The sequence below is a fragment of the Carassius carassius genome, chromosome 7, assembly GCF_963082965.1.
Source record: "Carassius carassius chromosome 7, fCarCar2.1, whole genome shotgun sequence".
Classification (NCBI taxonomy): Eukaryota; Metazoa; Chordata; class Actinopteri; order Cypriniformes; family Cyprinidae; genus Carassius; species Carassius carassius.
Genome location: NC_081761.1, coordinates 23,505,505 through 23,521,409, shown reverse-complemented (window position 1 = coordinate 23,521,409; position 15,905 = coordinate 23,505,505). Strand labels below are relative to the sequence as shown.

Sequence of the window (15,905 nt, the reverse complement as noted above, 5' to 3'; positions counted from 1 at the left end):
ATGTTTGCATAGGCATGGTTGGAATACATTCAGTGGAGCTTTATAAGAATTTCTTTTTTAATAACCGCAGTACATGTACATACTGTAAGGGAAATTGTGTATAGGGTACAAAGGTCACAGGGAAATATTACTTACCCCATTTATTGGGTAGGTCTTCCAGCTTAGTTCTCCCAGCACAGCTGTAGTGTCCAAGAGAACCACTATGAGAAGGACAAAAAATGATAACAACTAGGGTCAACTCTAATAGTCTCTAATACACAGTGAATAAATATTAAACACTACAGCCACACGAAAATGAAGAACAATTGTGTAGTACATACAAAAATAAATAAAATAAAATAAAATAAAATAAAATAAAATTTCATCCAAAATTTCATTTCAAAAGTTCATCCAGAAATGTGAATGAGGTCTGGGGTTGTCAAAAATAAATAAATAAATAAATCATGAATCAGTTATTTCAAGTCAAACATTTTTAGTGATTTTGTTGATCAAATTCAAAAATGCAGTCTGAATAATTCATCACACAAAGCTGCAGGAGGCTTTTAATTTAGTGCAAGAAATTAAGGAGAACGTTTATAACACTTTTATAATGATTTTTTTAAAGCTTAAATCTGCAGTCTCATTTCATTGTAAATTATTGGACAAAAGTGACCAGCATTCTTCAGAATTTCCCCTTTTGATTTTACACAAATTAAAATTCTGAACAACATTTTAGTAAATGACAGATATTTAAGCAATAAATAAATAAATTAATTAATTAAATAAAAAACAATTACAGTTGAGCCTGCAATTAAATAAGGATACAAAGCAATTAGTACCAATAATCAGGCAACAAGACTCTTAATGGATCCCTTGTGTTTGACATCAACAGAGACAAAAGACATATCAAAAACCACAGCGGAAGAATACACAAATTAAACCATCCACCACCGATCAGAAATGAACACACTGCATTTAGTCTGCATGCTAATAAAATGTCCTCTTTGAAGCCAGTCACATCCACTGCCCCCAGCAGGTGATTCAGTACTCCAAATAAAAAAAGAGTCATTTGCTCACCCACATATGTCAGTTTGATATGATGAATGTGCAATTTCCTTTGTCTGTACACCAGGACTTAATTACAATGTCTATCAATTAAAGCGTGTCACAGGCATAATATACTCGTGACACAAAGTCAGGGTATGTGCCATTCTCTCTCCTACTTAGCCATAACCCAGTGTTTAAAATGTGGAAAAATATAGTGTATTTCTGGTTGAATAAACTTCGACAGTAAGTATGACTCTTGATTTTGGCCTGTGAACAAGTGGTCATTATTCTCACTCAGCAAAGCGGTCTGTGTGTAAGACAGCTTTCTGAATATGTGTTGTAATACTGAGCTAATAATCAGCTTATCCATATATGTGTTGTCAAAGAGTTAACGTAATGATCCTCGGTGAGTGCCTGTCTGTAGAGAGCCTGCAGACAGGCTGAGCACTACTGTTCGCCCTGATCAAATTTGCTTGACAATGCCTGATAATTCTGCCTGGAAGTGATGGATCTGTGCTACTAACACACCCAAACACAAAAATGTGAATAAGAGGGTTAGGCACTTTGGACACTCATCCTAAATCACATTACACCTCTGTCTAGACCCAGTGTCTCTGTCTCCAGACATATTATCCCGAAATTTCCGCACTCACTTTCTCCCTGACAATGAAGGGAGATTAAACATGTCTGCAAGCATATTGGGACGGAGTGATCGAATTGTAATGACTTTATTAAGAGATATTTACCAGATTAGGCCTAAAGCCAGTCTATGATGCACACTGAACTGGTTAAGGATAGGTCTCACTGTCTGAGCAGAAATCAAACAATACATGAGGAATCTTTGTCAAAACCACTTATGTGACCTATAAAAAGTGCTAAATTTAACCCCTTCACACATATGTTTCAAATATTCGGTGCCCCTGGCATGACTTTTTTTTTAATGTGAACCTTTTTTTTTTTTTTATCAAATCACGGTACCACTTTATTTTAAGGACTAATTCTCACTACTTGTTTATTGGCATGCATATAAATTATTAGCTTTTTATTAGTACTTATAAAGCACATATTAATGCTTTATTCTGCATGATTATATCCCTTAATCCAACCCCATACCAACACTTAACAATTACTTTACTAACTATTAATAAGAAGCAAATAAGGTGTTCGCTCAAGGAAAATTCTTAGTTAATATGTGTTCCCTATTCTAAAGTGTTACTCAAATCTCAAAATTTCTATTCCAATTAGTATTTTAAACACTTTTTAATGATCAATTGCTTTTAATGATCTTGTCTGAGTCTGTCAAATTGACATAAATTCACCCCCACCCCCCACCCCGTAAAAACACATAAAATATTAAAAAGTGAGTGGCTGAGTGAGGAATAGAGTAAATTTCATATTGACTTCCACAAGGCGTGAGTGAAAAATAAACTATGGTAGGGTTAGTTCACCGAAAATGTAAAATTCTGTCATTAATTACTTATTCTCATGTCATTCCATACCAGTAAGAACTTTGTTCATCTTTGGAAAACACATTAAGATACGGAAATGTTGTAAGGACATTGTTAAAATAGTCCATGTGACCAGTGGTTTAACCAGAGGTGGGTAGAGTACCCAAAAACTGTACTCAAGTAAAAGTAAAAGTACTTATAGAAATATTTACTCAAGTAAAAGTAAAAGTACTAGTCTTGAATAGTTACTTGAGTAAGAGTAAACGAGTATCGGATAAAAAATCTACTCAAGTAGTTAGTTACTAGTTACTTTGGGTCATATATACTGAGCCTATTTTTATTTAGATATATAGATAAAATGTATGTAATGTATGTGTGCGTGTATAAATGTATATATTTCATCAGCCTTTACTCCAATTTATGTAATTTATTATAAAACCTTGTCTGTTTACTTAAGTAACAGATATAGGTGTCATGCCATAACATATTTTTAATACGACTGACTTTATATTAAATGTGAATTTAACATTGAAAGTTAATGTGATATAAATATTGCTACTAATCTTTCATTGTTCAGAAAGAGAGCAAATAACATTTACATTATTAAAGATCATTTTTTACTGACAGTCTAGAGTTCAATCACTCTCAGAGAAACTCCCATTAAAATCACTGAAACTGTTAACACTGTGAAATCAATATCTTAATTAAAGATTCGTACACACATCTGCACTTTGTTGTTTCTGACCAGAGAATTCGCCAGAAAGAGGTATTCAGTCAGTGAGCGAGTGAAGGAGGCACCGGCATTTCAGCGATGACTCATCGGAACGCCTCTGATTGGCCAATGCTTTAATAAGCTCAACAGAATCTTGTGTGATTGGTTATAATGCACACTGCTGTAAAAACGCGTCTGTCTCTGGCTCAGCGCCAGCAAGCGATCACAGATCTGAATTTAGCAGCTGATGATATGACTCGCTGAACGTACTCACGCCGGTGTGATTGTATTAAAATTAATAAAATCTTAATCGGCTATTTTTTGTCTTTTGGAAGCTGCATTCAACTTGACTCCCCTCTGTTATAAGCCACACACGTACAACAAACTAATGTCAGAGGTATCGTGCACTGTAATCGAATTTAGCCCAAGTTATTACCTGTTAAACAGTAGACAGCACACGCGGCGTTCATCTAATAAGGATCTCCATCGCTAGCAAATAATATCCTTTGCAGATTTGCTTTCAATTCAGTGCAGTTCCAGCCACATTTTCAACGCTCTTTCTGTTCTTAAACGTTACAACTCCGAGTGAACCACTTCAGACGCTCAGCGCGTGCGGCAGGGAACCGAACGACTCATTCAAACTGATTCATGAACCAATTCACTCGTTTGCCAATTGGTTTGATCAAGCCTTTGAACAGAATTGACTCAAAAGAATGAATCATTCGCGAATGGTATCGCTCATTGTCCAGAGAAAAGTAGACGGGGCGTTTGGAATAAACTGAAGCATTTATAACATTTATTGCATTAAGATAAAGTAACGAGAGGAGCATCGCCCACAGTAACGAAGTAAAAGTACAGATTTTTCCCCAAAAATTTACTCAAGTAAGAGTATAAAGTACCCATCTTTAAATATACTCCGAAAAGTATTAGTTACCCCAAAAATTACTCAAGTAAATGTAACGAAGTAAATGTAACTCGTTACTACTCACCTCTGGGTTTAACCTACCTTTTTTAAAGCTAAGATAATACTTTCTGTGTGCAAAGACAACAATAATAATGACTTTATTCAACAATTCCTTCTCTTCCATGTCAGCCTTCGCCGTGTGTTCATGAGACGAGATACTAGGGTGGGTTACTTTTGGGTGAACTATCCCTTTAAATTTGGAAGCTTTTTATTTTGATTATTACTGGCACTTCCATAGATATCAGTGTGTATTCTTACAAATGATAAATGTGTTTTGCTAGTGACTGAAATTTCATTGTCTGAAACTTAAAAGTGTAGACAAAAATTACAAAGAAAAAATAAATAAATTAATTGTTGATGAATATTGATTAAATAAAGTATTTTTTGTAAAAAGGGACTTTGAAGAGGGACCAAGATCATATGAGACTCGGCCCCAGAGGGACTAGGTACAGTATGTGCAGTCCCCATCATTTACATGCAGGTACATTTCAATCCCTGCCGCATTCGTCTCCACAGGAGCGGTCATATGATCCTGTAGGCAACTGCCATTAACCCACAGGCGTATTTAGTACCTGGAATTCCTGTAGCACAACCACCATCTGAGCCTCAAAGATGGATATGTTGATTGCTAGTTCAACATTAAAAACCTAAACCTGCTCTTCCCAAATTTGACAGTGATAAAGAGTCTGATTTTGCCTTGCTGAAAATGGCTCTACATTGACTCTTACAGGGACACGCTCATCTCACTGAGCAGCGACTACATGCATGAGCCAACTCCACAACAAACACTCAGAGTGAGAGTGAATCTATTCCAGAGGGGAAAAATATCCTGAATCATAGCCTAAGAATTTTTTTTAAAAAAATATATACAAAAATTAATATTTTAATGCTGCATAAACTCCTTAAAGGCCAAAAATGAAAAGCTTCTAATGGTGATATACATCATTTCTTAGATCAGTCGTTCTCAACCGGGGCCTGGGGCCCATTATGAGGCCTCAGCAAACTTCCAAGGGGTCCTTAGGATGACTTAAAAGTATTAAGCTATATATCTATCTATATATCTATCTATCTATCAGAGATGGGACCAAGTCACACATGTGCAAGTCTCAAGTAAGTCTCAAGTCTTAACCTTCAAGTCTCAAGTAAGTCCCAAGTATTTTTTTCTTGGGCAAGTCAAGTCAAGTCAAGTCACAAGTTATGTCAAGTCAAGTCAAGTCCTGTAGTAAGTCAAGTCAAGTCCAAGTCAAGTCACCTTATTATTGTAATTTTACCTGCAGAATCTGATCTTAATAAAGTTAAAAGACAAGATATAAGTAACAGTAAATTAAAATAATTTGGATTTGCATTGTAAATACTCATGTTCAGTAAAATACATCATGGAATCAAACAAAATTGTAACTTCATAAAATTATTTATTTTTCACTTCTGCCAACAGAAATGTTTTACATTTTCAACATTGAGTCCATAAAAAAAATAACAGCTAAAAATCCAACAGACTCCTCTCTGAACACTCTGAAATTATCCCTTTCGTATGGTGTGTATGGTGTATAAATATTTAGCAGCTATTGTGACTGCCGTCTCATTCTCTCCAAGTATATAGAGTAGTTTCTCTGAGTCATTTAGAGACAAGAATGAACGATTCAAAGCTTCAAACTGTGGGAAGAATGTTTCTCTTGTAGTGCTGTATTTGGGACAGACAAGAATGAAGTGTTTCTCATCCTCTGTTTGATTCAGCTCACAGTGTTTGCACAGTCTCTCTTCTCTCGGTAGCCAGGATCTTTTATGTCTACCAATCTCTATTTCCAAATCATGATCACTGAGTCGATATTTTGAAAGGATTTGTCTTTCTTTTAATTGCTTGAGTGATAAGTAATTTGCCAGTTTTGTGGTTCTGTTTAGGGCCGAATAACACTGGAGTTTGGTTTGGAGCTCAAATTCATTTTTTTCATTTTTCATCATAATTATACTTCAGATTTTTGTCAATTAGTTTCTTAATGTTGGGGTTGTGATTGGAGTCAGACTCAGTTTGGGTTTCCTTCATCAGGTGAAGCACGAGTGTGTTTCTCTCTCACTCTCTCTCTCTCTCTCTCTCTCTCTCACACACACACACACACACACACAGACACAATCTCTCTCTCAGAGTACATCCGTAAGTCATTACCTCTATTACAAGGTATTGCACTTGCAAAATATAAGATTCGAGAGTCTTGTCTGCAAGCCGAGCACGATGTGGCCTATCCCACCATGTATGCGCCACCGGTATGCGCGCTCATAATGGAAACAACGCGGTCGCGACGCGCTCGACGCCTCAGGGGCGCAACTGCCCGAGTGCTTTGGAAACAATGAGAAAGGCGCTTTTAGGCGCGAATTATTGACGACAAAAGCGATGACCCTCAGTACCCCTCAAGCTGAGATGTTGATGTGATGTGATATCTGATCTAAGTGGGCGTGGTCTGCGTAAGGTAGAGAGGGCATGACTGATGATGTCATGACATGACAACGCGATTCTCAGCCTGCGCTCCAGCTGAGTAATCAATTTTATTTTTTTACAATAATTTATATATTTTATATTCAAACTGAAAACATAATGTGATTAACACTCAAGTCATTCAAGTCATCCTGTCTCAAGTCAAGTCAAGTCCCGAGTCTTTAACTTCCAAGTCCGAGTCAAGTCTCAAGTATTTTATTTTTCGTCAAGTCAAGTCACAAGTCATAAAAATAGCGACTCGAGTCGACTCGAGTCCAAGTCACCAAGTCACAAGTCCCCATGTCTGCTATCTATCTATCTATCTATCTATCTATCTATCTATCTATCTATCTATCTATCTATCTATCTATCTATCTATCTATCTATCAAAAATCAAAATTGACAAATTTATGCTTAAAACAAAAAAAAAAAAATCAAAATTGAATTTATGCATTTAGCAAACGCTTTTATCCAAAGTGACTTACAGTGCATTCAGGCTAACAGTTTTTACCTAACATGTGTTCCCTGGGAATCGAACCCACAACTTTGCACTGCTAATGCAATGCTCTACCAAATGAGCTACAGAAACTCACAAAAAACAAAACAAAAAAAAAACTTTTATTCTATATAGTCAATTATTTGCCACACAAAAAGGTCAGGGAACACCAAGTGTAAATTAAATAAGTAATTTGAAAATAGAAAAAGGGGAAAATCTTCCACTGACAACAGCTTGAAATTAAAAAAGTACAGCAAATTCAAATCACCAGCCCTTAGAAACAGATAATGGGGCTGGCAAGAGTAATGCTGCCAATAGCAAGGTGCTTTCCAGATGGGGCTATTATTGATGGTCTTATTAGGAAAAGCAGAGTATGTTGTCTTGCTGCAGCTGAATCTTTATAACTAGTGTTGACAAGATCCGCAAGCTTCATTTCAAACCAAATCAGCTGCTGAATGTTTGTTGTCTCTCTCCTTCCGCCTCAGCATGGAGAGTAAGACATCAACAGAGACACATCAGAAGTGGCAGCTAGCGCCTATGTCTGTCTGTAAAAATCTGGAGTCCCTAAAGTAGGCCACATGGAAAGGAGGAAAGAAAAAAAAAGGCAGATAGAGAAAAACCTTGAGTATCTGGGCTGCTTCTATAGCTTAGATGTTTCTTTGATGTGTCATATCAGAAGATTTGGATCTTGTTTTTCCCTTGTGTTTTCAAGCTGTTGATGACTGCATCCCAGTATAGAGCATCCCATTAAGTGACACGCTTAAAGGTTAAATCTAAATCGAAACTCATTCAGAGTGAATACAGCTTTAAGATATGTGTATAGTTAAAGGGGTGGTTCGGGATTTTTGACATCGGACCTCATTTTTAAGTCAGCCTGGTTGTTATTCATCAGTGGAGACATTTTTTTGATTTAGACAAGTTTGATTTCTAACATTATTCTCTCAACGGACATTTGCATCGATAGTCTAGTGTTATAATTGATTTGCGTTTGGTGCACTGTGGAGTGGGTAAAACGGTTTTTAATGGCTGGCTAACATATACCCATTGACTCGCGCTAGCCTAGCATCGGCCAACTATCCAAATATAAAGACTGGATAATTTTTTTTAAAAAATGTCTCCACTGATGAATAACAACCAGCCTGACCTAAAAATGAGGTCCGATGTCAAAAATCCCGAACCACCCCTTTAAGATTTCTTCTCATTAGTCTTTAGTTCGGGAGCTGTATGTTTTTTATTTTTTATGGAACATTTTCTGACTAAGTCGTAGTATTATAAAACAACACTTTTCTAAAAAAGATGTTAAATTTTTTACCCTCAAAAGGACATTTAGTGAAAAAGCTGCAACATCAAACACAGAGTGTGCAATGTTAGCTGAAATGTCATTCCTGTTGTGTGTCTCAGCTGGATGGCTTTCATGTTGATAGAGACAATGGCATACTCAACCTACTGTGGCACTGATGAGAAAAGCATTCTGGGATATGAATAGATTGGGTTGCTTGTCAATTTCTGCTTTGGGAGCAATGATGTAGTATTGATTGGTCATTGATCTTCAGTCAAGGTGGAATGAGTCTAGATAGTATGGTGTAGCTACTTTGTCCTTAAATAATCATGGCGGTGACGACTGATTCAAGCTGTAAATCAAATCAAAGCTATAAAAAATGTTGTATCCTATACTGGCCAGTACTGACGGGGTTACTAGAAACTAAAACTGTTTCTAAGAATGAAATAAAACACAAAATCAACCAAATCAATTGTTTTTTTGTTTTTGTTTTTTTTTGTGATTGCAAAGCTGAATTTTCAGCAGCCATTATTCCAGTCATTAGTCACATGATCCTTCAGATATCAATATGCTGCTCAAGAACAAATTATCATTTTTAGCAATGTACTGTAGATAACAGTAGTTCTTTATATTTGGTGGAAATGTAAAATTTCATGTCTCCTTGATAAAATTATATATTTTTTTCAAAATAAATAAATAAAACAACTCACTTACACCCAGACTTTTAAACAGTAGTGTATTTGAAAATATCTAAGTGTGTATGGAACAATTTCAGAACAAGAAATGTTAAGTAATTGCCATTTAGCCACTTTATTCAAAGCTAAGTCCTGAATGTCTTGGGTTAAGAGCTTTACTCAAAGGTGAAATGGTGAAAGTGGATGTCAGCTCTGCAGATGTAATTCTCAAATTCATGGGTAAGTGCTATCTATAGAATTCAAACCATGAAACTTTTATATTATCACATTAAGCTCTGGATTCTTCCAGTGGCAAATCAATCAGGTGTGCAATGATGTGTACATCATTGTTGTTTTCATAGTACTGTTAAAGTACTTGTCACTATTAGCATACTTTATTAAGAATAACAGTAATATTTTTGTATAGGGACTAACTAGTTGCTTATTAGCATGCATATTATTAACATATTGGTTGTTTATTGATACTTATAAAGCACATTTTCTGCATGACCATATTGCACATCTCTAATCCTGCCCAATACCTAAACTTAACACCAACTATACTATTAATAAGCAGCAAAGGAGTTTTTTAAGGCAACAGACATTGTTAATGCTTGTTTAATGGCGAGAATTGGACCTGAAAATAAAGTGTGAATAGAATAAGCTTTTTTACAGTATGAAATCCTAACATCAGCCACAATAAATTCATTATATAAACTCTGGACTAGAACCAACTGTGTGCCCTGGCTTACTAAGCTCTGACATTTAGCCAAACGATCTCTACAAATTCCTTTGAATCTTGGCTCAGGGAGATAATAATGGTTGGTAAGAGAAAAAGAGGTGTGTGTGTGTGACAAGAAAGCCTAGATCCATGCAACTCATGTTCTCTCTTTTTTTTCCTCTCTGAGATGAGAGATGAAGACGAGAAAGGTGACATTTGGAATTTGAATGTCACACCCGGAGAAAAATGGCCATTTGTCGAACGATTGAGGTAAATTGATCTGATAAGGACAGCGCTGCATGCATTAGTGGTCTTTACCTGGGCATTTAATGTATCTAAGACGATGTTGAGGAGTAGGAAAAGGAGGCGCAAGGGGTTAAGGCTAAGATCACATTGCACAGACAGGACCTGGAAATGTCAAGGTGCAATTTACAAATTGATTCCAGTGACAATAAAAAGTCAATGGAGAGGCTCGAACAGGTCTGTATACGCAAAAAGAACTCATCTCTTCCGTTACTTCCACTATAACAATTTTTTTTTTCAGCTTTAATAAATGTAATCTCTGTGGAAGAGGGACGGCGCTTCTCCAGGGTGTCAATACAACGCAAGTGGAACCAATGCAAGCAATGCACAAACGACAAAATTAAATGACAAGAAGATTTTTCTGTGACCTTGATCTAATGAAGAGAACAAGAAAACAGGCGTACACACATACACACATAGAAATACCACCTGCTCCTTTCTCTCTCTCAAAGAGCCATTGAAGTGTTGAAGTAAAGAGAGAAACCTCAGAGGTTTGGCTCCACAGTGTCGATAAAATCAATAAGAGCACTCCACGCAGCAATGATAGCAGTACAAACAGGGCACTGGGCATTAACAGGCCTCTGTTACAGTGCACAGATACTGTTTACATAGCACTTTCCTAACACACACACCCATGCAGCCTCAGAGCTGTTGTAACACGCTTTAAAGTGTGGCTCCCTGGAGAAAGCAAGGCAGATGCATATACATATATTTCCAATAAAGTGAAACTTTGTTCTGAACAAAAGAACAAAACTCACTGTTTGTCAAAGACTGCATCAGAAAAAAAGACAGACATACACAGCTTAAGATTAATCAGTAGCTGCCAGGCTTTGTGCCATTCAGAAGTGACTTTTATATTACAATTCCTGCATTTGAAACAAGGAAGCGGAATTACAATAAATTTAAACTCATATAACTGTAAAGTAAAAAAGCTAAGTTTGAAGCGGTGTTGTTACTGGTAACTATTATTAAAATAACTGTTTAAATTTAATTACTGTTAAACTAAAATTATTTTAGGAATGCTAAAATAAAATAAAATATTAGCTGAAAAAAAAATTTAATGTTGTATCAGCATCAAACGAAATGAACAAAATAGAAGAAAAAATGCTTATAAAATTACAAAGCACAAAATAAAATCACTAAAATTAAGTAAATTAAAATTAAAAATATAAAAATTAAAGCATTTTCTAAAATGTTTACACTTTTATCCACAGAAACTTAATTATGTTCAACGTGTACCTTTTATCAGTTCATGCATTTTCAGTGAATCGAACTCATGACCTTGTCATTGCTAGCGCCGTGCGTTTGAGCTTGAGGAATGATAAACAACAAATAATCATTAAATATTAATAATATTATTTTTAATTATAAAAAAAATCTAAATAACTATTATAAAATGTAATTTAATATAAAAAATACTAAAAATAACACTGCTTTAAGACAAAATATCACTGGTTTGAAGACAAACTTAATTTGAAGAAAAAAAAACTAAAGCATGTTTTAAAGTTGTGAAGTTTATTAAATTCAAATTTAGTCGTGATTTGACAGATCCAATTTATAAATTCTGATTGTTTACTAACTCTGGCAGAACAGCAATATAAATCACATCAATTGTTTCTTTGCTTCTCTAACAGTCATATTAAGTGATCTGAAGCACTTTCATTTTAGATTGCTGTACATCTGAATGGATAACACACAATTTATCAACTCACAATTTGACCAGTGACAGGCATAAATGAAAAACCAACCCAATATCTGAGGAAGAGGACGTTAAAAAGCCCTTGTAGAACACTCAAGCACCACTCTGTACTGATTAGAAGAGCTCTCGAGACCATTGCTATCTTACAGAGATCTGATGCCCATCTTGAAGTTTCTCTTGGTGCAAGATGACAGTTGAGCATGATTGGCAAGAGCAGCCAGTCAAGCATGAGCGCAAAAAGGTGGTTTTAACCAGGGCTTATTACAGACCTGAGCTTAAATAGTGACTGGTTTTACAAGGGGGTCAAAGAGGCATTCGTGATTCAGCTACGAGTATGAGGAGGAGAGAGGATTGCACGATAAGCTTATTCAGAGTACAGTCTTCTCTTAAATGGATTTTTAAGAGCTTTGAAGAGTTCTACAATGAATGTTCTGTGAAATGTTCCTCAGAAGCATGTGAAATACAAATCAGTTTGATTCTAAAGCTACAGTATATAGCAGAAATGAGCAGACTGTTACATTTTGTGAGGTTATGTAGGGTCATCTCTGCATGCATACTAATTAGACATTAGCATCAGTGTTAATCACAAGGCAGGATTTTTGTTCAAGTGAACTGCAAACCCTCAATTTCCATTTTTATAAGTTCACATTGAAAAGAACTGTCTCCAGATCTATTGCCTAATTTGTGATGGTTTAAACTGAGAAAACAGTGACCTGTTAAATAACTGCTTTCCATCCCGGCTCGGGAAAAAAATAAGGATGACTCATTACTGGAAAAAAAAAAAAGTTTTAAATGCCGTGCAAGCCAACTCAGATGGTTTGAGTGTTCTCTCTCTATCTTCTGCACATCCCACACAAATATGCTCCGTTTCTCTCTCTTTTCACAACATACAGACATAACACAAGAGTCACTTGTTCTTGTAATCTTCATATTCGAAATACTGCCATTTAACTCATTTCTTGTGTGAATGACCACTGTGAACTGCGAGTGTAAACAGAAGGGAGGAGTTATAGGCACACAGGGGGGAATTGGGACAGGTACGATGAGATACCATCACTGCAATTTTGTTTCTTAGGTGAGAGCCGGGTTTGTTGTAATGCACGATAAGTAAATTAGACCCACACAATTATACATGCCCAACTCCCTCCTGAAGAGACTGTAAAAGTTTCTGTGTAAGAAAGGACAAAACACTATTTTGAGATAAGAAATTACATTTTACCTCTGATTTGAAAAAATGTTGGTGATCAAAGCTATGAATGTATAAAAAGTGAAAATTCTGTCAAACAGCTTGCCACTGGGATGGTACCCTAAAACATACACCCACTTTACCTTTAGTAAATCTTTTAGTACAGATATTAATATGTACCTTTCATAAGAAATACATTTCAGACTAATGTCAAAAGGGACAATTGACAAAGGGTCAAGCCGTTGTACTTTTATTCATAATGATTATTATCATCTGAACCACCAGGTCATCTTGTTCTAACATCCACTCATCAAGCTTTTTAGAATGAGTGTAGCACAATATCATTTTCAATGTCAAACTACAAAGATTGCACAAAATGGACAACGTCTCAACTGTGACTGACCAATATATGCCCAATTTTTAACATATGCTTAGTTTTTCTTTATTTGTTTGCAATTTATTTTAATTAAAATGTTTCCATTAAGGATATGTTTATACTTGACCTTTATTTACAGTAGAGATAAGTTTAACATTTCTAAACTACTTTAATATGAAACAGACAAATAAGTGAAGAGCATTTCAATGTTTTACAGTAAAAAAAAAAAAAAGCCTGGAAATGTGTTCCAAAATTGCCCAGTCTTTTTTATATAGGTAACCGGTTTGTGTGATGCTGAGCATTAGACTAGCTGCAGAACTACAGAACGACAATAATCACAGCGTTCTAATCTGTCCTGCGCAAATCAAAACAACGTATAATATTCTGAATAGTAGGTACAACTGTCATGTGCCAGTTTTAGAAATATATAATGTGTTAGTATCAAACTGAAAGGCTGAAGGCGGTTATAGCGTCTTCTTTACAGACAATACTCACTATACATATACACTGTGCATGTTAGTAGGTTATGATATAGTATCAACCCATTGATCACAATTCATTATAACTCACCTTGGTTTGAATGGCCGGGGTCCGACAAAACCAATCCCGGTAAAGCAAACATTAAGAAAATTCTGTGAAAAGTCATTTTTGTATCCAGTTGTGCACGCAAGTCGGTGACAGTTATTACAGAAAAGAGTCCGAGATTAAATATCCCGTTACAAAACACATTTAATTATTGTAAAGGATGTTTGCGCGTCAACCGCCTCGTTCCCCGCTCCGCGAAAACGCGGATACAGAGCGACAGAAATGCCAGCCCATTACGCACAACTACCGGCGGCACTTGAAAAACTTAGAGAATTTACCCCATAAATAGGATAGAGACTGTGAGATAAGCCTAATGATGTCAGGCTGCCAACACCTGAAATAACGAACTAGTCTAAGTATGTTCGCCAGTCGTCAGTGTCCATTAACGGGCTTTCCCCTTGTCTACGCGTTAACACGCGCTTCTCTTCTTCACACTGTGTGCCGTCGACACAAGCTTGGCGTATATTACGCGCTTAAACTAGTCGAATCAGTCTCGCACACGCAGACAGACCTGGCACGAGAGCTTCCACGACGCTTTCAGTCTCAGGCGCGCGCGAAATGCGATCTTGAGGTGAGAAGCCCAAGTGAGTTTTGCGGATCTAGACGGAAGACCAACTCATCAGCACTAGAGGGTGTTCGTTTCCACTCTGTGCTGTGTCGTCCCGCGCTCCTGACAAGGCTAGGGTAGTCCGGCGTGCGTATTTAAAACATGGCACATACGCAGTAAATCTCCTTTGTGCTGCGGCTCCTGTAATGAGACTCATATTCTGCATAGGTTATCTGTGCATTAATGTAAGGCTATCTCATGCTATTTTATCACGACTGACACATTTCTGTATGCATACCTAATTGTATTTTTAAGATGTTTAAACATTCTTCAGCTCTTTTGAACTTTTGCAATTGTAGTAATATTAGCACATCATCCTTTAACTAAAGTTTGAACTATAATGCAAGGGGGAAAAAACCTAAAGGTTCACTGTAACGCATTGCCAGTGTTTTTTTTTTTTAGACGTAACAGTAATTTATTACAACTAAATTCAGAATTTTATTATGAAATCCATTCAGATTTGGTCATTTTCAAATCATAACACCACATATCTGTAATGTATTTTTGTAAACAGTTGTTTTGTTTGAATTCTCGTTATTTCATTATGCTGATTAGTGTTTCTTTGTTCATTTGTAGCTGGAAACTTGGACCTTATTTATTTTATTTATTTTTTTCCCCATGCAGCTGATGTAATAGTGCTTCATAACTCAAGACTGACTGGCAATCTGTTCCTGCAATTTGAATATTGCACTTGTAAGGACAGAAAATATATAATGCTTCAAAATACTATTGGGGTAAGTGTTTCTGAATTATTCTGAGTTATTGTTTCACAAATTCTAACACTCAGCTTAACATAAATGGCAATGATGAAAATCAAGAAACAGATTAGAGTAAAACAAAAACAAAATAAACAAAACATCAAAGGTAATTAAAAGTGACAATAAAGAAAAAGCAAAATAGAATGGCACGTTGTACATTACCGTACCCGCATAATTTATTCATGCCGCAATGCATGATGGGAATCTAGGCGCTAGCAAATTACTCTTGCCATTACACTTAATCTGTAAAAATAGCAACATTGCATTAGATTACTGCTACATTCTAGTTCTCTTCCACTGTGAAGTCACACTACATGTTTTTACAGTGCACAGTTCGCCTCTGAATATAAACAGGTAATAATTCACATTTAGGGCAACGGGGCAAATGCATGACCTGATTTATCTGTTGTGGTCTGGATCCTATTGCTTACTGATGTCCTGCTTGTGAGAGTCTACAGTATATCTGCTTGTCACGTCTGCGTAATGCAGACATCTAACTGGCGTCTAATGGTCTCAAATGTGAAGATAACTCCCCCTTTCACCCTCATATCCTCTACATACAATCAATTCAGGATGGTTATTTTTGTGCAGCCATTTAAAGGTC

The 15,905-nt window shown here is 36.1% G+C and overlaps 1 protein-coding gene across 2 annotated transcripts in view; it reads right to left on the bottom strand.

Annotated features, from left to right (window-relative positions):
- Nucleotides 1-14,608, bottom strand: part of epha6 (eph receptor A6) — a 123,215-nt gene extending 108,607 nt beyond the window's left edge. For both annotated transcript variants that reach the window (XM_059554238.1, XM_059554239.1), the window contains exons 1-2: nt 13,922-14,608; nt 136-200 (exon numbers count right to left, since the gene is read on the bottom strand). In XM_059554238.1, the coding sequence (XP_059410221.1) occupies nt 136-200; nt 13,922-13,997 (141 nt within the window). In that variant the 5' untranslated portion in view covers nt 13,998-14,608. The remainder of the gene's footprint in view (nt 1-135; nt 201-13,921) is intronic.
- Between the last annotated feature and the right edge of the window lie 1,297 nt (nt 14,609-15,905).